The 23079-nt window shown below is 53.9% G+C and overlaps 1 protein-coding gene across 3 annotated transcripts in view; it reads left to right on the top strand.

Annotated features, from left to right (window-relative positions):
* Window positions 1–23079, top strand: part of crlf3 (cytokine receptor-like factor 3) — an 86616-nt gene that overhangs the window by 54700 nt on the left and 8837 nt on the right. For all 3 annotated transcript variants that reach the window (XM_073026454.1, XM_073026453.1, XM_073026451.1), the window contains 3 exons: window positions 15769–15850; window positions 20552–20729; window positions 22641–22863. In XM_073026454.1, coding sequence (XP_072882555.1) covers window positions 15769–15850; window positions 20552–20729; window positions 22641–22863 — 483 coding nt within the window. The remainder of the gene's footprint in view (window positions 1–15768; window positions 15851–20551; window positions 20730–22640; window positions 22864–23079) is intronic.

The following is a 23079-nucleotide window of genomic DNA, read 5'->3' on the forward strand; positions in this document are numbered from 1 at the left end:
GGGGAGATTAGGGGGAGGGACGAATGGATAAGTGTCGGGGTGGGGAGATTAGGGGGAGGGACGAATGGATAAGTGTCGGGGTGGGGAGATTAGGGGGAGGGACGAATGGATAAGTGTCGGGGTGGGGAGATTAGGGGGGAGGGACGAATGGATAAGTGTCGGGGTGGGGAGATTAGGGGGAGGGACGAATGGATAAGTGTCGGGGTGGGGAGATTAGGGGGAGGGACGAATGGATAAGTGTCGGGGTGGGGAGATTAGGGGGAGGGACGAATGGATAAGTGTCGGGGTGGGGAGATTAGGGGGAGGGACGAATGGATAAGTGTCGGGGCGGGGTGATTAGGGAGGAGGGACGAATGGATAAGTGTCGGGGTGGGGAGATTAGGGGGAGGGACGAATGGATGTGTCGGGGTGGGGAGATTAGGGGGAGGGACGAATGTATAAGTGTCGGGGTGGGGAGATTAGGGAGGAGGGACGAATGGATAAGTGTCGGGGTGGGGAGATTAGGGGGAGGGACGAATGGATAAGTGTCGGGGTGGGGTGATTAGGGAGGAGGGACGAATGGATAAGTGTCGGGGTGGGGAGATTAGGGGGAGGGACGAATGGATAAGTGTCGGTGTGGGGAGATTAGGGGGAGGGACGAATGGATAAGTGTCGGGGTGGGGTGATTAGGGAGGAGGGACGAATGGATAAGTGTCGGGGTGGGGAGATTAGGGGGAGGGACGAATGGATAAGTGTCGGGGTGGGGAGATTAGGGGGAGGGACGAATGGATAAGTGTCGGTGTGGGGAGATTAGGGGGAGGGACGAATGGATAAGTGTCGGGGTGGGGAGATTAGGGGGGAGGGACGAATGGATAAGTGTCGGTGTGGGGAGATTAGGGGGAGGGACGAATGGATAAGTGTCGGGGTGGGGAGATTAGGGGGAGGGACGAATGTATAAGTGTCGGGGTGGGGAGATTAGGGAGGAGGGACGAATGGATGTGTCGGGGTGGGGAGATTAGGGGGGAGGGACGAATGGGTAAGTGTCGGGTTGGGGAGATTAGGGGGAGGGACGAATGGATAAGTGTCGGGGTGGGGTGATTAGGGAGGAGGGACGAATGGATAAGTGTCGGGGTGGGGAGATTAGGGGGAGGGACGAATGGATGTGTCGGGGTGGGGAGATTAGGGGGAGGGACGAATGGATGTGTCGGGGTGGGGAGATTAGGGGGAGGGACGAATGGATAAGTGTCGGGTGGGGAGATTAGGGGGGAGGGACGAATGGATAAGTGTCGGGGTGGGGAGATTAGGGGGAGGGACGAATGGGTAAGTGTCGGGGTGGGGAGATTAGGGGGGAGGGACGAATGGATAAGTGTCGGGGTGGGGAGATTAGGGGGGAGGGACGAATGGATAAGTGTCGGGTGGGGAGATTAGGGGGAGGGACGAATGGATAAGTGTCGGGTGGGGAGATTGGGGGGAGGGACGAATGGATAAGTGTCGGGGTGGGGAGATTAGGGGGAGGGACGAATGGGTAAGTGTCGGGGTGGGGAGATTGGGGGGAGGGACGAATGGATAAGTGTCGGGGTGGGGAGATTAGGGGGGAGGGACGAATGGATAAGTGTCGGGTGGGGAGATTAGGGGGGAGGGACGAATGGATAAGTGTCGAGGTGGGGAGATTAGGGGGAGGGACGAATGGATAAGTGTCGGGGTGGGGAGATTAGGGGGAGGGACGAATGGATAAGTGTCGGGGTGGGGAGATTAGGGGGAGGGACGAATGGATAAGTGTCGGTGTGGGGAGATTAGGGGGGAGGGACGAATGGATAAGTGTCGAGGTGGGGAGATTAGGGGGGAGGGACGAATGGATAAGTGTCGGGGTGGGGAGATTAGGGGGGAGGGACGAATGGATAAGTGTCGGGTGGGGAGATTAGGGGGGAGGGACGAATGGATAAGTGTCGGGGTGGGGAGATTAGGGGGAGGGACGAATGGATAAGTGTCAGGGTGGGGAGATTAGGGAGGAGGGACGAATGGATAAGTGTCGGGGTGGGGAGATTAGGGGGAGGGACGAATGGATAAGTGTCGGGGCGGGGAGATTAGGGAGGAGGGACGAATGGATAAGTGTCGGGGCGGGGAGATTAGGGGGAGGGACGAATGGATAAGTGTCGGGGTGGGGAGATTAGGGAGGAGGGACGAATGGGTAAGTGTCGGGGTGGGGAGATTAGGGGGAGGGACGAATGGGTAAGTGTCGGGTGGGGTGATTAGGGGGAGGGACGAATGGATAAGTGTCGGTGTGGGGAGATTAGGGGGAGGGACGAATGGGTAAGTGTCGGGTGGGGAGATTAGGGAGGAGGGACGAATGGATAAGTGTCGGGGTGGGGAGATTAGGGGGAGGGACGAATGGATAAGTGTCGGGTGGGGTGATTAGGGGGAGGGACGAATGGATAAGTGTCGGTGTGGGGAGATTAGGGGGGAGGGACGAATGGATGTGTCGGGGTGGGGAGATTAGGGGGAGGGACGAATGGATGTGTCGGGGTGGGGAGATTAGGGGGAGGGACGAATGTATAAGTGTCGGGGTGGGGAGATTAGGGAGGAGGGACGAATGGATAAGTGTCGGGGTGGGGTGATTAGGGGGAGGGACGAATGGATAAGTGTCGGGGTGGGGAGATTAGGGAGGAGGGACGAATGGATAAGTGTCGGGGTGGGGTGATTAGGGGGAGGGACGAATGGATAAGTGTCGGGGTGGGGAGATTAGGGGGAGGGACGAATGGATAAGTGTCGGGGTGGGGAGATTAGGGAGGAGGGACGAATGGATAAGTGTCGGTGTGGGGAGATTAGGGAGGAGGGACGAATGGATAAGTGTCGGGGCGGGGAGATTAGGGAGGAGGGACGAATGGATAAGTGTCGGGGCGGGGAGATTAGGGAGGAGGGACGAATGGATAAGTGTCGGGGCGGGGAGATTAGGGAGGAGGGACGAATGGATAAGTGTCGGGGCGGGGAGATTAGGGGGAGGGACGAATGGATAAGTGTCGGGGTGGGGAGATTAGGGGGAGGGACGAATGGATAAGTGTCGGGGTGGGGAGATTAGGGGGAGGGACGAATGGATAAGTGTCGGGGTGGGGAGATTAGGGAGGAGGGACGAATGGATGTGTCGGGGTGGGGAGATTAGGGGGAGGGACGAATGGATAAGTGTCAGGGTGGGGAGATTAGGGGGAGGGACGAATGATAAGTGTCGGGTGGGTGATTAGGGGGAGGGACGAATGGATAAGTGTCGGTGTGGGGAGATTAGGGGGAGGGACGAATGGATGTGTCGGGGTGGGGAGATTAGGGGGAGGGACGAATGTATAAGTGTCGGGGTGGGAGATTAGGGAGGAGGGACGAATGGATAAGTGTCGGGGTGGGGAGATTAGGGGGAGGGACGAATGGATAAGTGTCGGGGTGGGGAGATTAGGGGGGAGGGACGAATGGATAAGTGTCGGGGTGGGGAGATTAGGGGGGAGGGACGAATGGATAAGTGTCGGGGTGGGGAGATTAGGGAGGAGGGACGAATGGATAAGTGTCGGGGGTGGGGAGATTAGGGAGGAGGGACGAATGGATAAGTGTCGGGGTGGGGAGATTAGGGAGGAGGGACGAATGGGTAAGTGTCGGGGTGGGGAGATTAGGGGGAGGGACGAATGATGTGTCGGGTGGGGAGATTAGGGGAGGGACGAATGGATAAGTGTCGGGGGTGGGAGATTAGGGGGAGGGACGAATGGATAAGTGTCGGGGTGGGGAGATTAGGGGGAGGGACGAATGGATAAGTGTCGGGGTGGGGTGATTAGGGAGGAGGGACGAATGGATAAGTGTCGGGGTGGGGAGATTAGGGGGAGGGACGAATGGATAAGTGTCGGGGTGGGGAGATTAGGGGGAGGGACGAATGGGCACCGAATGACGTAAGTGTCGGAGGGGTGGGGAGATTAGGGGGGAGGACGAGATGAATAAGTGTCGGTGTGGGGAGATTCAGGGGCGGCGGGGAACGAATGGATAAGTGTCGGGGTGGGGAGATTAGGGGGAGGGACGAATGGATAAGTGTCGGTGTGGGGAGATTAGGGGGAGGGACGAATGGATAAGTGTCGGGGTGGGGAGATAGGGGGAGGGGACGAATGTGATAAGTGTCGGGTGGGGAGATTAGGGAGGGAGGGACGAATGGATAAGTGTCGGGGTGGGGAGATTAGGGGGAGGGACGAATGGATAAGTGTCGGGGTGGGGAGATTAGGGGGAGGGACGAATGGATAGTGTCGGGGTGGGGAGATTAGGGGGAGGGACGAATGGATTGTCGGGGTGGGGAGATTAGGGGGGAGGGACGAATGGATAAGTGTCGGGTGGGGAGATTAGGGGAGGGGACGAATGGATAAGTGTCGGGTGGGGAGATTAGGGGGAGGGACGAATGGTAAGTGTCGGGTGGGGAGATTAGGGGGAGGGACGAATGGATAAGTGTCGGGTGGGGTGATTAGGGAGGAGGGACGAATGGATAAGTGTCGGGTGGGGTGATTAGGGGGAGGGACGAATGGATAGTGTCGGGTTGGGGAGATTAGGGGGAGGGACGAATGGGTAAGTGTCGGGGTGGGGAGATTAGGGGGAGGGACGAATGGATAAGTGTCGGGGTGGGGGGAGATTAGGGGGAGGGACGAATGGATAAGTGTCAGGGGTGGGGGAGATTAGGAGGAGGGACGAATGGATAAGTGTCGGGGTGGGGAGATTAGGGGGAGGGACGATTGGATAAGTGTCGGGGTGGGGAGATTAGGGGGAGGGACGAATGGATAAGTGTCGGGGTGGGGAGATTAGGGGGGAGGGACGAATGGATAAGTGTCGGGGTGGGGAGATTAGGGGGAGGGACGAATGGATAAGTGTCGGGTGGGGAGATTAGGGGGGAGGGACGAATGGAAGTGTCGGTGTGGGGAGATTAGGGGGGAGGGACGAATGGATAAGTGTCGGGGTGGGGAGATTAGGGGGAGGGACGAATGGATAAGTGTCGGGTGGGGAGATTAGGGGGAGGGACGAATGGATAAGTGTCGGGTGGGGAGATTAGGGGGAGGGACGAATGGATAGTGTCGGTGTGGGGAGATTAGGGGGGAGGGACGAATGGATAAGTGTCGGGGTGGGGAGATTAGGGGGGAGGGACGAATGGATAAGTGTCGGGGTGGGGAGATTAGGGGGAGGGACGAATGGATAAGTGTCGGGTGGGGAGATTAGGGGGAGGGACGAATGGATAAGTGTCGGGTGGGGGAGATAGGGAGGAGGGACGAATGGATAAGTGTCGGGGTGGGGAGATTAGGGGGAGGGACGAATGGATGTGTCAGGGTGGGGAGATTAGGGGGAGGGACGAATGGATAAGTGTCGGGGTGGGGAGATTAGGGGGGAGGGGACGAATGGATAAGTGTCGGGTGGGGAGATTAGGGGGAGGGACGAATGGATAAGTGTCGGGTGGGGAGATTAGGGGGAGGGACGAATGGATAAGTGTCGGGGTGGGGAGATTAGGGGGGAGGGACGATATGGGATAAGTGTCGGGTGGGGGAGATTAGGGGGAGGGGACGAATGGATAAGTGTCGGGGTGGGGAGATTAGGGGGAGGGACGAATGGATAAGTGTCGGGTGGGGAGATTAGGGGGAGGGACGAATGGATAAGTGTCGGGGTGGGGAGATTAGGGGGGAGGGACGAATGGATAAGTGTCGGGGTGGGGAGATGGGGGGAGGGACGAATGGATAAGTGTCGGGGTGGGAGATTAGGGGGGAGGGACGAATGGATAAGTGTCGGGTGGGGAGATTAGGGGGAGGGACGAATGGATAAGTGTCGGGGTGGGGGAGATTAGGGGGGAGGGACGAATGGATAAGTGTCGGGTGGGGAGATTAGGGGGAGGGACGAATGGATAAGTGTCGGGGTGGGGAGATTAGGGGGGAGGGACGAATGGATAAGTGTCGGGGGTGGGGAGATTAGGGGGGAGGGACGAATGGATAAGTGTCGGGGGGGTGGGGAGATTAGGGGGGAGGGAGACGAATGGATAAGTGTCGGGTGGGGAGATAGGGGGGAGGGACGAATGGATAAGTGTCGGGTGGGGAGATTAGGGGGAGGGACGAATGGATAAGTGTCGGGGGTGGGGGAGATTGGGGGGAGGGACGAATGGATAAGTGTCGGGGTGGGGAGATTGGGGGGAGGGACGAATGGATAAGGTGTCGGGGTGGGGAGATTAGGGGGAGGGACGAATGGATAAGTGTCGGGGGGTGGGGGAGATTAGGGAGGAGGACGAATGGAGTAAGTGTCGGGGTGGGGAGATTAGGGGGAGGGACGAATGGGTAAGTGTCGGGGTGGGGGAGATTAGGGGGGAGGGACGAATGGGTAAGTGTCGGGTGGGGAGATTAGGGGGGGAGGGACGAATGGATAAGTGTCGGGGTGGGGAGATTAGGAGGAGGGACGAATGGATAAGTGTCGGGGGGTGGGGAGATTAGGGGGGAGGGACGAATGGATAAGTGTCGGGGTGGGGAGATTAGGGAGGAGGGACGAATGGGTAAGTGTCGGGGTGGGGAGATTAGGGGGAGGGACGAATGGATAAGTGTCGGGGTGGGGAGATTAGGGGGGAGGGACGAATGGGTAAGTGTCGGGGTGGGGAGATTAGGGGGAGGGACGAATGGATAAGTGTCGGGTGGGGAGATTAGGGGGGAGGGACGAATGGATGTGTCGGGGGTGGGGAGATTAGGGGGAGGGGACGAATGGGTAAGTGTCGGGGTGGGGGAGGATTAGGGGGGAGGGACGAATGATAAGTGTCGGGTGGTGGAGATTAGGGGGGAGGGACGAATGGATGTGTCGGGGTGGGGAGATTAGGGGGGAGGGACGAATGGGTAAGTGTCGGGGTGGGGGAGATTAGGGGGGAGGGACGAATGGATAAGTGTCGGGGGTGGGGGAGATTAGGGGGAGGGACGAATGGATAAGTGTCGGGGTGGGGAGATTAGGGGGGAGGGACGAATGGATGTGTCGGGGTGGTTGGGAGATTAGGGAGGAGGGACGAATGGATAAGTGTCGGGGTGGGGAGATTAGGGGGAGGGACGAAATGATAAGTGTCGGGTGGGGAGATTAGGGGGGAGGGACGAATGGATAAGTGTCGGGGTGGGGAGATTAGGGGGGAGGGACGAATGGATTAAGTGTCGGGTGGGGAGATTAGGGGGGAGGGACGAATGGATAAGTGTCGGGGTGGGGAGATTAGGGAGGAGGGACGAATGGATAAGTGTCGGGTGGGGAGATTAGGGGGAGGGACGAATGGGTAAGTGTCGGGTGGGGGGAGATTAGGGGGAGGGGACGAATGGATAAGTGTCCGGGGTGGGGAGATTAGGGGGAGGGACGAGATGGGTAAGTGTCGGGGTGGGGAGATTAGGGGGAGGGACGAATGGATAAGTGTCGGGTGGGGAGATTAGGGGGAGGGACGAATGGATAAGTGTCGGGGTGGGGAGATTAGGGGGGAGGGACGAATGGATAAGTGTCGGGGTGGGGAGATTAGGGGGAGGGACGAATGGATAAGTGTCGGGGTGGGGGAGATTAGGGAGGAGGGACGAATGGATAAGTGTCGGGTGGGGAGATTAGGGGGAGGGACGAATGGATAAGTGTCGGGGTGGGGAGATTAGGGGGAGGGACGAATGGATAAGTGTCGGGGTGGGGAGATTAGGGGGAGGGACGAATGGATAAGTGTCGGGGTGGGGAGATTAGGGGGAGGGACGAATGGATAAGTGTCGGGGTGGGGAGATTAGGGAGGAGGGACGAATGGATAAGTGTCGGGGTGGGGAGATTAGGGAGGAGGGACGAATGGATAAGTGTCGGGGTGGGGGAGATTAGGGAGGAGGGACGAATGGGTAAGTGTCGGGGTGGGGAGATTAGGGGGGAGGGACGAATGGATAAGTGTCGGGTGGGGAGATTAGGGGGGAGGGACGAATGGATAAGTGTCGGGGTGGGGAGATTAGGGAGGAGGGACGAATGGATAAGTGTCGGGGTGGGGAGATTAGGGAGGAGGGACGAATGGATAAGTGTCGGGTGGGGAGATTAGGGGGAGGGACGAATGGATAAGTGTCGGGGTGGGGAGATTAGGGAGGAGGGACGAATGGGTAAGTGTCGGGGTGGGGAGATTAGGGGGAGGGACGAATGGATAAGTGTCGGGTGGGGTGATTAGGGGGAGGGACGAAATGGATAAGTGTCGGGGGTGGGGAGATTAGGGAGGAGGGACGAATGGATGTGTCGGGGTGGGGAGATTAGGGGGAGGGACGAATGGATAAGTGTCGGGTGGGGTGATTAGGGAGGGAGGGACGAATGGATAAGTGTCGGGTGGGGTGATTAGGGGGAGGGACGAATGGATAAGTGTCGAGGTGGGGAGATTAGGGGGAGGGACGAATGGATAAGTGTCGGGGTGGGGAGATTAGGGAGGAGGGACGAATGATGTGTCGGGGTGGGGAGATTAGGGGGAGGGGACGAATGGATAAGTGTCGGGTGGGGTGATTAGGGAGGAGGGACGAATGGATAAGTGTCGGGTGGGGAGATTAGGGGGAGGGACGAATGATAAGTGTCGGGGTGGGGAGATTAGGGGGAGGGACGAATGGGTAAGTGTCGGGGTGGGGAGATTAGGGGGAGGGACGAATGGATAAGTGTCGGGTGGGGGGAGATTAGGGGGAGGGACGAATGGGTAAGTGTCGGGGGTGGGGAGATTAGGGGGAGGGACGAATGGATAAGTGTCGGGTGGGGGTGATTAGGGGGAGGGACGAATGGGTAAGTGTCGGGGTGGGGAGATTAGGGGGAGGGACGAATGGATAAGTGTCGGGTGGGGTGATTAGGGGGGAGGGACGAATGGATGTGTCGGGGTGGGGAGATTAGGGGGGAGGGACGAATGGATAAGTGTCGGGGTGGGGAGATTAGGGGGAGGGACGAATGGATAAGTGTCGGGGGGGGAGATTAGGGGGAGGGACGAATGGATAAGTGTCGGGTGGGGAGATTAGGGGGAGGGACGAATGGGTAAGTGTCGGGGTGGGGAGATTAGGGGGAGGGACGAATGGATAAGTGTCGGGGTGGGGTGATTAGGGGGGAGGGACGAATGGATGTGTCGGGGTGGGGAGATTAGGGGGAGGGACGAATGGGTAAGTGTCGGGGTGGGGTGATTAGGGAGGAGGGACGAATGGGTAAGTGTCGGGGTGGGGAGATTAGGGAGGAGGGACGAATGGGTAAGTGTCGGGGTGGGGAGATTAGGGGGGAGGGACGAATGGGTAAGTGTCGGGGTGGGGTGATTAGGGGGAGGGACGAATGGATAAGTGTCGGGTGGGGAGATTAGGGGGAGGGACGAATGGGTAAGTGTCGGGGTGGGGTGATTAGGGGGAGGGACGAATGGATAAGTGTCGGGTGGGGAGATTGGGGGGACGAATGGATAAGTGTCGGGGTGGGAGATTAGGGGGAGGGACGAATGGATAAGTGTCGGGGTGGGGAGATTAGGGGGGAGGGACGAATGGATAAGTGTCGGGGCGGGGAGATTAGGGGGAGGGACGAATGGATAAGTGTCGGGGCGGGGAGATTAGGGGGAGGGACGAATGGATAAGTGTCGGGGTGGGGAGATTGGGGGAGGACGAATGGATAAGTGTCGGGGTGGGGAGATTAGGGGGAGGGACGAATGGATAAGTGTCGGGGTGGGGAGATTAGGGGGAGGGACGAATGGATAAGTGTCGGGTGGGGAGATTAGGGGGGAGGGACGAATGGATAAGTGTCGGGGTGGGGAGATTAGGGGGAGGGACGAATGGGTAAGTGTCGGGGTGGGGAGATTAGGGGGAGGGACGAATGGATAAGTGTCGGGTGGGGAGATTAGGGGGAGGGACGAATGGATAAGTGTCGGGGTGGGGAGATTAGGGGGAGGGACGAATGGATAAGTGTCGGGTGGGGAGATTAGGGGGAGGGACGAATGGATAAGTGTCGGGGTGGGGAGATTAGGGGGAGGGACGAATGGATAAGTGTCGGGGTGGGGAGATTAGGGGGAGGGACGAATGGGATAAGTGTCGGGGTGGGGAGATTAGGGAGGAGGGACGAATGGATAAGTGTCGGGTGGGGAGATTAGGGGGAGGGACGAATGGATAAGTGTCGGGGTGGGGAGATTAGGGGGAGGGACGAATGGATAAGTGTCGGGGTGGGGAGATTAGGGGGAGGGACGAATGGATAAGTGTCGGGGTGGGGAGATTAGGGGGAGGGACGAATGGATAAGTGTCGGGGTGGGGAGATTAGGGAGGAGGGACGAATGGATAAGTGTCGGGGTGGGGAGATTAGGGAGGAGGGACGAATGGATAAGTGTCGGGGTGGGGAGATTAGGGAGGAGGGACGAATGGGTAAGTGTCGGGGTGGGGAGATTAGGGGGGAGGGACGAATGGATAAGTGTCGGGTGGGGAGATTAGGGGGGAGGGACGAATGGATAAGTGTCGGGGTGGGGAGATTAGGGAGGAGGGACGAATGGATAAGTGTCGGGGTGGGGAGATTAGGGGGGAGGGACGAATGGATAAGTGTCGGGTGGGGAGATTAGGGGGGAGGGACGAATGGATAAGTGTCGGGGTGGGGTGATTAGGGAGGAGGGACGAATGGATAAGTGTCGGGGTGGGGAGATTAGGGGGGGAGGGACGAATGGATAAGTGTCGGGTGGGGAGATTAGGGGGAGGGACGAATGGGTAAGTGTCGGGGTGGGGAGATTAGGGAGGAGGGACGAATGGATAAGTGTCGGGGTGGGGAGATTAGGGGGGAGGGACGAATGGATAAGTGTCGGGGTGGGGAGATTAGGGAGGAGGGACGAATGGATAAGTGTCGGGGTGGGGAGATTAGGGGGAGGGACGAATGGATAAGTGTCAGGGTGGGGAGATTAGGGGGAGGGACGAATGGATAAGTGTCGGGGTGGGGAGATTAGGGGGGAGGGACGAATGGATAAGTGTCGGGGTGGGGAGATTAGGGGGAGGGACGAATGGGTAAGTGTCGGGGTAGGGAGATTAGGGGGGAGGGACGAATGGATAAGTGTCGGGGTGGGGAGATTAGGGGGGAGGGACGAATGGATAAGTGTCGGGGTGGGGAGATTAGGGGGAGGGACGAATGGATAAGTGTCAGGGTGGGGAGATTAGGGGGAGGGACGAATGGATAAGTGTCGGGGTGGGGAGATTAGGGGGGGAGGGACGAATGGATAAGTGTCGGGGTGGGGAGATTAGGGGGGAGGGACGAATGGATAAGTGTCGGGGTGGGGAGATTAGGGAGGAGGGACGAATGGATAAGTGTCGGGGTGGGGAGATTAGGGGGAGGGACGAATGGATAAGTGTCGGGGTGGGGAGATTAGGGGGAGGGACGAATGGATAAGTGTCAGGGTGGGGAGATTAGGGGGAGGGACGAATGGATAAGTGTCAGGGTGGGGAGATTAGGGGGAGGGACGAATGGGTAAGTGTCGGGGGTGGGGAGATTAGGGAGGAGGGACGAATGGGTAAGTGTCGGGGTGGGGAGATTAGGGGGAGGGACGAATGGATAAGTGTCGGGGTGGGGAGATTAGGGGGAGGGACGAATGGGTAAGTGTCGGGGTGGGGAGATTAGGGAGGAGGGACGAATGGATAAGTGTCGGGGTGGGGAGATTAGGGGGAGGGACGAATGGATAAGTGTCGGGCGGGGAGATTAGGGGGAGGGACGAATGGATAAGTGTCGGGCGGGGAGATTAGGGGGAGGGACGAATGGATAAGTGTCGGGGTGGGGAGATTAGGGGGAGGGACGAATGGATAAGTGTCGGGGTGGGGAGATTAGGGGGGAGGGACGAATGGATAAGTGTCGGGGTGGGGAGATTAGGGGGAGGGACGAATGGATAAGTGTCGGGGTGGGGAGATTAGGGGGAGGGACGAATGGATAAGTGTCGGGGTGGGGAGATTAGGGGGAGGGACGAATGGATAAGTGTCGGGGTGGGGAGATTAGGGGGGAGGGACGAATGGATAAGTGTCGGGGTGGGGAGATTAGGGGGAGGGACGAATGGATAAGTGTCGGGGTGGGGAGATTAGGGGGAGGGACGAATGGATAAGTGTCGGGTGGGGTGATTAGGGGGAGGGACGAATGGATAAGTGTCGGGGTGGGGAGATTAGGGGGAGGGACGAATGGATAAGTGTCGGGTGGGGAGATTAGGGGGAGGGACGAATGGATAAGTGTCGGGGTGGGGAGATTAGGGAGGAGGGACGAATGGATAAGTGTCGGGGTGGGGAGATTGGGGGGAGGGACGAATGGATAAGTGTCGGGGTGGGGAGATTAGGGGGAGGGACGAATGGATAAGTGTCGGGGTGGGGAGATTAGGGGGAGGGACGAATGGATAAGTGTCGGGTGGGGAGATTGGGAGGAGGGACGAATGGATAAGTGTCGGGGTGGGGAGATTAGGGGGAGGGACGAATGGATGTGTCGGGGTGGGGAGATTAGGGGGGAGGGACGAATGGATGTGTCGGGTGGGGAGATTAGGGGGAGGGACGAATGGATAAGTGTCGGGGTGGGGAGATTAGGGAGGAGGGACGAATGGATAAGTGTCGGGGTGGGGAGATTAGGGGGGAGGGACGAATGGATAAGTGTCGGGGTGGGGAGATTAGGGGGAGGGACGAATGGATAAGTGTCGGGGTGGGGAGATTAGGGGGAGGTACGAATGGATAAGTGTCGGGGTGGGGAGATTAGGGGGAGGGACGAATGGATAAGTGTCGGGGTGGGGAGATTAGGGGGAGGGACGAATGGGTAAGTGTCGGGGTGGGGAGATTAGGGGGAGGGACGAATGGATAAGTGTCGGGGTGGGGAGATTAGGGGGGAGGGACGAATGGGTAAGTGTCGGGGTGGGGAGATTAGGGGGAGGGACGAATGGATAAGTGTCGGGGTGGGGAGATTAGGGAGGAGGGACGAATGGATAAGTGTCGGGGTGGGGAGATTAGGGAGGAGGGACGAATGGATAAGTGTCGGGGTGGGGAGATTAGGGAGGAGGGACGAATGGATAAGTGTCGGGGTGGGGAGATTAGGGAGGAGGGACGAATGGATAAGTGTCGGGGTGGGGAGATTAGGGAGGAGGGACGAATGGATAAGTGTCGGGGTGGGGAGATTAGGGGGAGGGACGAATGGGTAAGTGTCGGGGTGGGGAGATTAGGGGGGAGGGACGAATGGATAAGTGTCGGGTGGGGAGATTAGGGAGGAGGGACGAATGGATAAGTGTCGGGGTGGGGAGATTAGGGAGGAGGGACGAATGGGTAAGTGTCGGGGTGGGGAGATTAGGGGGAGGGACGAATGGATAAGTGTCGGGGTGGGGAGATTAGGGGGGAGGGACGAATGGATAAGTGTCGGGTGGGGAGATTAGGGGGGAGGGACGAATGGATAAGTGTCGGGTGGGGAGATTAGGGGGAGGGACGAATGGATAAGTGTCGGGGTGGGGAGATTAGGGAGGAGGGACGAATGGATAAGTGTCGGGGTGGGGAGATTAGGGAGGAGGGACGAATGGATAAGTGTCGGGGTGGGGAGATTAGGGAGGAGGGACGAATGGGTAAGTGTCGGGGTGGGGAGATTAGGGAGGAGGGACGAATGGGTAAGTGTCGGGGCGGGGAGATTAGGGGGAGGGACGAATGGATAAGTGTCGGGGCGGGGAGATTAGGGGGGAGGGACGAATGGATAAGTGTCGGGGCGGGGAGATTAGGGGGGAGGGACGAATGGATGTGTCGGGGCGGGGAGATTAGGGGGAGGGACGAATGGATAAGTGTCGGGGCGGGGAGATTAGGGAGGAGGGACGAATGGATGTGTCGGGGCGGGGAGATTAGGGGGAGGGACGAATGGGTAAGTGTCGGGGTGGGGAGATTAGGGGGGAGGGACGAATGGATAAGTGTCGGGTGGGGAGATTAGGGGGGAGGGACGAATGGATAAGTGTCGGGGTGGGGAGATTAGGGGGGAGGGACGAATGGATAAGTGTCGGGGTGGGGAGATTAGGGGGAGGGACGAATGGATAAGTGTCGGGTGGGGAGATTAGGGGGGAGGGACGAATGGATAAGTGTCGGGGTGGGGAGATTAGGGGGAGGGACGAATGGATAAGTGTCGGGGTGGGGAGATTAGGGGGAGGGACGAATGGATAAGTGTCGGGGTGGGGAGATTAGGGGGAGGGACGAATGGATAAGTGTCGGGGTGGGGAGATTAGGGGGAGGGACGAATGGATAAGTGTCGGGGTGGGGAGATTAGGGGGAGGGACGAATGGGTAAGTGTCGGGGTGGGGAGATTAGGGGGAGGGACGAATGGATAAGTGTCGGGGCGGGGAGATTAGGGGGAGGGACGAATGGATAAGTGTCGGGGCGGGGAGATTAGGGGGAGGGACGAATGGGTAAGTGTCGGGCGGGGAGATTAGGGGGGAGGGACGAATGGATAAGTGTCGGGGTGGGGAGATTAGGGGGAGGTACAAATGGGTAAGTGTCGGGGTGGGGAGATTAGGGGGGAGGGACGAATGGATAAGTGTCGGGGTGGGGAGATTAGGGGGGAGGGACGAATGGGTAAGTGTCGGGGTGGGGAGATTAGGGGGAGGTACAAATGGGTAAGTGTCGGGGTGGGGGAGATTAGGGGGAGGGCGAATGGATAAGTGTCGGGGTGGGGAGATTAGGGAGGAGGGACGAATGGGTAAGTGTCGGTGTGGGGAGATTAGGGGGAGGTACAAATGGATAAGGGAACCATGGAGGGAGTGATCCCTGTGAAAAGTGAAGGTAGGGGGGAGGTTAAAGATATGTTTGGTGGTAGGATCCCAAAGGAGTTGTGGAGAATGATGTGTTGGATGCAGAGGCTGATGGGGAGGTAGGTAAGGACAAGCAGAACTCTATCACGGTTAAGGTGGTGGGAAGATGGGGTGAATGCAGATGTTCGGGAATGGAGGAGACATAGGTGAGAGCAACAGCAGTAGTGGAGAAAGCAAGCCCCCTTCTTTCGAGGAGAACGTCTCTGATGCCCTTTAAAGGAAAGCTGCATCCTGGGAACAGATGCACTGGAGACAAAGGAATTGAGTAAAGTGATTAGCATTACTTTTCAGGAGACAGGGTGGGAAGACATATTGTCAAGATTAACTGCGATTCATTAGGTTTATAAAAGATGTTGGTCAGCAGTTTGTTTCCAGAGATGGAGTCAGATCAAGAAAGTGGAGGGAGGTTTCAGAAATGGACCAAGTGAATTTAAGGGCAGGGTGGAAGTTGGAGGCAAAGTTGAAGTTGACGAGCTCAGCATGGGTACGCAAAGCAGCACCAATGCACATGTCGATATAACAAAGGAAGAGTTGCTGTTGTTATAACTTGTGTTGTTCTGCTGAGTATTGTAGACAAGCAATGTTGGTGCCGGACCGATGTGTGGTGACACTTGTGCGCTGCCCCAAGCTCATCCTCAGACTGTGGTCATTGACATAAACAATGCATTTTACTCAACACAAGCAAGCTGTGGCAGCATCTACAGAAAAGAGTACAGTCGTCGTTTTGGGCCGGGACTCTTTATCAGTCCTGTGAGGACTTTGTACGTGACCACATATGTTTCCTCCGGGTGCTCCTGTTTCTTCCCACAGTCCAAAGGTGTACCATTAAGGTCAGTAAGTTATTGGCCTGTAATGGAAACATGGTGACTCTTGTGGACTTCCCCCAGCACACTAAATTGGTCAATGATGCAAACAAGACATTTCACAATGTTTTGATTTACATGACAAATAGAGTGAATTTTTATCCTTTGTCTTTAGATGATTGTTAATGGTGAGCTATCTGACAATCTTCTGTTGCCTTACAGGAGAGGCCGCTGTTCTTTGTGGCACAGCTGAGGAGAAACTCAGAAATTTCACAAAGAAAGCCATGCAAATTCAGCTTGACAGGTATTCTCTTATCAAACTAAACTAATTCTGCTATTGACTCTGTATTTATAGTGAATCTGACGTGTAGATACTTTCATACAATCCAGAATGATGCTTCATGTGTCTCAATTGTTTGTCCTGTGTCATTGGAGGCCCGGTCTTAAATACTTCGCAGTACCAGGTTGCCCTGATAACCACAATCATAAAGAAAACTCAGACATCATGGAAACAGATCCTTCAGCCCATCAAGTCCTTGCTGGTTATCAAGCACCTATTGAACAAGTCCTGTCCTTATCCCATTATGTTAATTAGAACTCAAATGGCAGTCAGAAAGGAACCTACCCTTTGAGCTCAGGTTAGAGAGAATTCATATCTCCTACAAATGAATGTACAACAGTGACAGGCCCTTCACCCCGTCGTGTTCACATCAATCAGGATGCCAACATTCCCTCTCATTTTTTTTACACAGCTCTGTGGACCAGCCATTGCTCTGAGCTGGAAATTTTTACACAGCCTGAAAACAGCAAGGTGTTTTAACTGTGTGTGTTTTGTTCGGTAATATGCGTTCTAAGAATATTTGGACTGAAAATTGAAAACTCACATGCTTTTGATTTTATTTATTGAAGGGTATAATGAAATACAGTACAACAAAAAATCCTTCCCATTTCATGAACTTTTTACAGCTGCGCAGCAACAAAGGCCATCATACTTCAGTTACTGCATGGCTACGCACCCACATCGCTTAAAGGGAACAGTGCTGTCTGCATATGTTCCAGTATGCTCCAGACACCTGCCATTCTGTTTAGAAAAAACTTGCCTCAGACACCCCCTTCAAACTTTTCCCTTCTCACTTTCAACCTTTGCCCTCTAGTATTTGACCTTAAGGAAAGGGCTCTAACTATCTAATGCCACTCTTAATTTTATAAATTATCTGGTCTCTCCTCGGCCTCCAATGGTAAAGCGAAACAAAATGGTCTGATTATCTGCCTTATTGCATCTGACCTCATTAGCTCTAAACCACAGTGCTTGTTGTGGGCTAGTGAATTTGAATCCTAAATTCAGATTTATTTGTCAGCACTTTTTTTAGGCTAGTTTTGGGCATGGCATGGGGAATTTGGGGACAGATTTCAACTCGGAATCAGGTTTAATAATCACTTGCGCATTCATGAAATTTGTTACTCTGTGGCAACAGTACAGTGCAACACTAAAAAAAATTGATTCAATGTACATTTATTATCAAAGTATGCGTGCAGTATACAACTCTGACATTGGTCTTCATGCAGACAGACACAAACCATGGAACCCATTTTGCCAATGTGCCAAAGAAAACCACAAATCACACAAACAACAAAAAACGAGTGAATAACAGAATTTTAAACATCAAACCACAGAGTCCTTGAAGCAGTCTAGGAATGTTCAGTTCAGCTTAATTCAGCACAGTGTCGTTCGTTGACTACAGGCCACAGAGCCAGTGCGTCCTGATCAAAATCGTGCAAAATGGCAATAAACAAAGGAGCAACCAGAAACAACAAAATGAGTTGCAGAGTCCTCTGAAAGAGTCCAATCCACAAACAGTGTTGATCAAGCCTTGCCCAAGACCCAAGAGTCCTGCACCTTCCTCCAGCAGCGAGAGAGAGAGAGACTAGTTAAACGTAGGCGGACAGCGCTGAACACCCACTCGCATTCTGTTCTTGTCCTCGTTGATTTCAGTGTTGCTTGATGCTTTAATCAATGAGCTGGTTGAAAATCAGAGCTGATCGTGGGCTTGCAATCTGCCATTTGGCTGCACACTCCACTCTCAACCACACCAAATTCTCTCAGAGACGGCACAAGCACCCAGATCGCTCAGTCAGCCCAAAAATACATTATCAAAATGTAAATTAAGGCTCCAGTCCTACACAGACTAGTAGTAGTATACTTAAAAGAAGATTAAGTAGTTTTGTGAACTGTCTGCAGGATATCGTTGTTGGTTGCTAGCGCCATCTAGCCACAAAACTGTAAATTACAATAAGGAACATACAGTGCCTGAAGTATTCAGCCCACACAACTATTTTACTGTCTCACTTTCTAAATTTAAAATATTTTGAAGTATAATTTTTGATCTAATCTACAAAACATTGTGCATTATGTCAAGCTAAAAGAAAAATGCCAAAACCCTCTTCTGTCTGTGGGGAGTTTGTACATTCTCCGCGTGACTGTGTGGGTTTCCTTTGAGTACTAAATTTTCCTCCCACAGTCCAAATATATAGTGGTTGATGGCAGGCTGATTGTCCATTGTAAATTGTCCTGTGACTGGGTTAGGGTTAAATCAGGGTTGCTGGGTGGCATGGCTCAAAGGGCCAGTTGGGCTTATTCTGCATCGTTTGAAGATTATTACTAATGCCTCCACAATCTCTTCAGCCACCTCCTTCAGAACTCTAGGGTGTACACCATCTGGTCCAGATGACTTGTCTACCTTCAGGCCTTTCAGTTTCCCAAGCACCTTCTCCCTAATAATGGCAACTTCATCACTTTGGCCCCTTGACACCCTCGAACTTCCAGCACACTCCTTCCTATGTCTGAACACTGTTAAATACAGAGATCCTGGATAAGAACCTGCTAGACTCTGCCTGAAAACTGAAGAGAAAGTTTGTCTTTCAGTAAGGTAATGATCCAAAGCACACTGGCAGAGCAACCATGGAATGGCTTCAAATGAAGAAAATTGATGTCCTTGAGTGGCCCAGTCAGGGTCCTGACCTTAACCTCATCAAATATTTCTGGCAAAAACTCAAAATTTCCATCCACCACAGCTGCCTTCCTATCCTGGTAATTTTGTAAGGAAGAATGGGCAAATTTTGCTCCATCACGTTGTGCAAAGCTAATAAAGACTTATCCAAAAGACTGTAGTAGCTGCAAGAGGTGGTTCAACTAAGTACTGAGCAAAGGGGGATGAATACTTTGGAACTGCTGACAGCTCAGTTTTATAATGTTTAGCTTTTCATGCTTTAATTTTCCCTGTGGGTTTTTTTTGGGCTCTACAGTGAAAAAGGGTTGGTGGGGTGGAGACAAGTCTCTATCAAAGGAGGTGTAAGACACACTTTCCCTCTGCTAGCCTGCAGCTCACCCTTGGACAAAGTGTAGCACCTGTTTAGTTTACCCCCCCCCCCCCCCCAGCAGAAGTAGGCCATTTGGCCCATTGAGTCTGCTCTGCCATTCAATCATGGGCTGATCCAATCCTTCCAGTCATCCCCACTCCCTTGCCTTCTCCCCATACCCTTTGATGCCCTGGCTAATCAAGAACCTATCTATCTCTGCCTTAAATGCACCCAATGACTTGGCCTCCACAGCTGCTCATGGCAACAAATTCCACAGATTTACCACCCTCTGACTAAAGTAATTTCTCCGCATCTCTGTTCTAAATGGACATCCTTCAAACCTGAAGTAACCCTCTTGTCGTAGACTCCCCTACCATGGGAAATAACTTTGCCATATCTAATCTGTTCAGGCCTTTTAACACTCGGAATGTTTCAGTGAGATTCCACCCCCCCCCCCCCCCCCATTCTCCTGAACTCCAGGGAATACAGCCCAAGAGCTGCCAGATGTTCCTCATACAGTAACCCTTTCATTCCTGGAGTCATTCTCGTGAATCTTCTCTGAACCCTCTCCAATGTCAGTATATCCTTGCTAAAATAAGGAGCCCAAAACTGCACACAATACTCCAAGTGTGGTCTCACGAGTGCCTTATAGAGCTTCAACATCACATCCCTGCTCGTATATTCTATACATGTTGGCATTCATTTCTACATTGCATTTGCCTTCTGGAGGTTAACCCTTAGGTTTCCTGCACAGAGACTTCCAAGTCCCTTTGTATCTCTGCATTTTGAATTCTCATCCCCATTTAAATAATAGTCTGCCTGTTTATTTCTTCCACCAAAGTGCATGACCATATACTTTCCAACATTGTATTTCATTTGCCACTTCTTTGCCCATTCCCCTAAACTATCTATAAGGCTCTATTTCCTCAACACTACGTGCTCCACCTATCTTTGTATCATCGGTAAATTCAGCCACAAATCCATTACTGTAATCCCATAGTCCAAATCATTAACATTACATCATTAAAAGCAACGGTCCCAACACAGACCCCTGTGGAACTTCACTGGTAACTGGCAGCCAGCCAGAATAGGATCCCTTTATTCTCACTCTCTGTTTTCTACCGATCAACCAATGCTCCACCCATGACGTACAAAAAAGCTGGATGAACTCAGCAGGTCGGGCAGCATCCGTTGAAAGAAGCAGTCAACCCTTTTTCTTGACAACTGGGCACCTCAGGCTCTCCTTACCTTCTACCCAGGCTTTTGATGGTGATATATATCAAAAAGAAGGGGGAAATAGTGAGGTTAGATTTTAGGGACAGGGAGAGAGAGTTAGAGGTCAAGGGCAGGAACAAGTGTTCAGAGTCCAGGCTGAGCACTCAGTGTTGGAGACCAGCGATTTCCCCAGGTCAATAAGTCCAGGGGTGAGGCCTAGAGGTCAAAGTACAATGATCAGTGAATTTAGGAATCAAATTCTGCCAAAGTTGGAAGCCTGAATGTTAAAGCCCCAGGGCTAACTTGTCTGAGGGTGTGATGGTACTGGAAGGGTTTGGGGTGATAAACATACAAGATACCTCATTGGTTTTTGTTGCTCATTACCTGCAGTGCATTGTACTGAAATATCTGACCCCTCTCTCCATTAAACCAGTTTGCCTGAAGTCCCTTCCCTAGTGGAGGTGCCATGTTTATCGGTCCAGTTGGACGAACCTTTCCTTGATTTTGTCAAGAACCGAATCTCCACCCATGGAGTTATAGCGTCTCAGCCTCCTGTCCAGTTAGAGGAACTGACAGAGAGGCCAGGAGGGATTCTTGTCCGATGGTGCAAGGTGAGCAGATCTCCAGCGAGGCTCCTGTATTTCCTCACTCTTCCCTCCCCCTTTATCTGTCTGCAGCCCCCACAGTCTCTGCACGTCCACCTAATATAATCAACAGCAGTTAGTGTGGTGTGGGCTTCAGTTATGTGGAGAGCTTCAATCCGATTTGGGAGCTTACTTGGAACATGCTGGCCCTATGGGAATAGATGGTCTATTCAGGCCTTTCAGCATTTGTCTTCCTGCCCTCAATTTTTCTTATGTAAGAATAGCTTATGTGTCACATGTACATTGAAACATGCAGTGAAATGTATCATTTGTGTCAATGACTGCTCCAGTCTGTGGATTGTACTGGGGGCGTCCCACAAGTGTCACCATGCTTCCAGCACCAACATAGCATTCCCACAACTTGCTAACCCTAACTCGAATGTCTTGGGAATGTGGGAGGAAACAAGAGCTTGCAGAGCAAACCCATGTGGTCATGGGAGAACATACAAACTCCTTGCGGACAGCAGTGGGAATTGAACGCTGTCTGCATTCACTGGCGCTGTAAAGCATTATGTGATCCATGAAGCTTCTGTGATGCTCATTCATTTGGATGAAGGCAGCAGATTGAGAGAGCAGAGGTTAAAATCCAGATCGTGTTCCTTTCCATTATAAAGGGCTGTTTTACCATCAGTTCAGGGAATCTATCCTGGCTTCTGGGAGCTGGTTAAGTTCATCTTGTTCAGGGTGACTGGGCAGCTTTAACTTGGGAATGCATCATCTGTTCCCCTATGGTGCAGTCAAGTTTATCGTCAGATGGACAAGAACTGTACGTGTAGGTAACGATGCAATGAAAAACTTACTTGCGGTAGCTTCACAGGCACAGAGCATCATGTAACCACCATTCATAAGATAGACACAAAATGCTGGAGGAACTCAGCAGGTCAGGCAGCATCTATGGAGAGGAATAAAGAGTTAACATCTTGTGCTGCCACCCCTCATCAGGACTCCAGCCAGTCCAGGTGAAGGGTTTTGGCTTGAAACAACATGTCCAACGATGACAGGAGACCTGTGGGGAGAGTTATCAAAGTGGAAAAGCCATCGCACTGGGGCAGCTCCACCCTCTCAACCTCAGAAGTTCAGGTGCAGTGTTGCAACAAGTGTTGCAGTGGATGACCATGATGTCTTCTATCCCTTGTCATGCCCTTCGCTCTCCGCAGAGCGCTGCAGTACCACCTTCCTGGCTGTTGGATCTCACTGTAGATCTCATCTACCAGAGCTGAGGACGGGAATGCCCCTATCTCACCGTGGTACGCAGCTGCATCATGTACGCGTAGATACAGATGTGACGCAGAATGTGGGGTATACATAAACTATACATGACAGTGAATAGAAATAAAGGCTAGCGGAGCAAGAAGCACTTTCATGGTAGTGCAAGAGGTGGTCTGTCCATAGTGTTCTGTCGCAGAGTTAAGGTGAAGGTTGCGTGGGTCAGTTCAAGAACTGACTAACAGAAGGGAAGTAACTGTTCTCAAATCGGGTGCTGTGAGGCTTCGGGCTTCTGTACCTCCTGCCCAATAGCAGCAATGAGACAAGTGGTGCAGTAGTTAGCGGTTTTCAATTGCCACTGAGAGTCTGCGTGTTCTTCCTGTGCGATTCCTCCCACATTCTAAAGACACACAGGTCAGAGTTAGCAAATTGTGAGCATGTGGTATTGCGGCTGGAAGCATGGTGACACTTGCATACTTTGTGGGTCATTGACGCAATGGCGCATTTCAGTCTGTTTTGATGGAGAAGTGAGAAATAAAGCTGATCTTTAAAGATGGTCTGACTTAGGTTTAAAGATGGTGGGGAGGAGTACCGGTGAGTGGGATTTGAACTGTGTGTAAGACGGGGAGGAGCAGTTCCCAATGTGTGATGCGAGTTGTGTGCTCTTTTCAGGACGATGATGACTTTGTGCCTCAGGAATATCGGTTACAGTTCTGTAAAAGTGCAGCCGGCCACTTTGAGGATGTCTACAGCGGACCCGACACGGAGTTCATTGTCTTGCACCTCGACCCGAATGTCAACTACACCTTCCGTGTGTGTGCCCGGGGGGAGGGCCACACAGAGTGGAGCCCATGGAGCATTCCGCAGACGGCATACACCACCCTGAGTGCGCACGGTCGGTCAACACTCCTGTCTCGTCACAGGGTAGATTGCCTGAGCAGTTAAATGCCAGGTCAGCCCACAAGGCTTGCACCAACTGAATGGTCCTCGACTCACTAACCCCTCTGGGCAGTGGGAGCAGTGATGGTGCTCTCGATGTCCTTTCCGCTACCCCCCTCAGCCCTTGCTGTGACAAGGTATGCCTCTGCCTGAGTGACATTATGACACGGGT

This window comes from Hemitrygon akajei, chromosome 22 (assembly GCF_048418815.1).
Source record: "Hemitrygon akajei chromosome 22, sHemAka1.3, whole genome shotgun sequence".
Lineage (NCBI taxonomy): Eukaryota > Metazoa > Chordata > Chondrichthyes > Myliobatiformes > Dasyatidae > Hemitrygon > Hemitrygon akajei.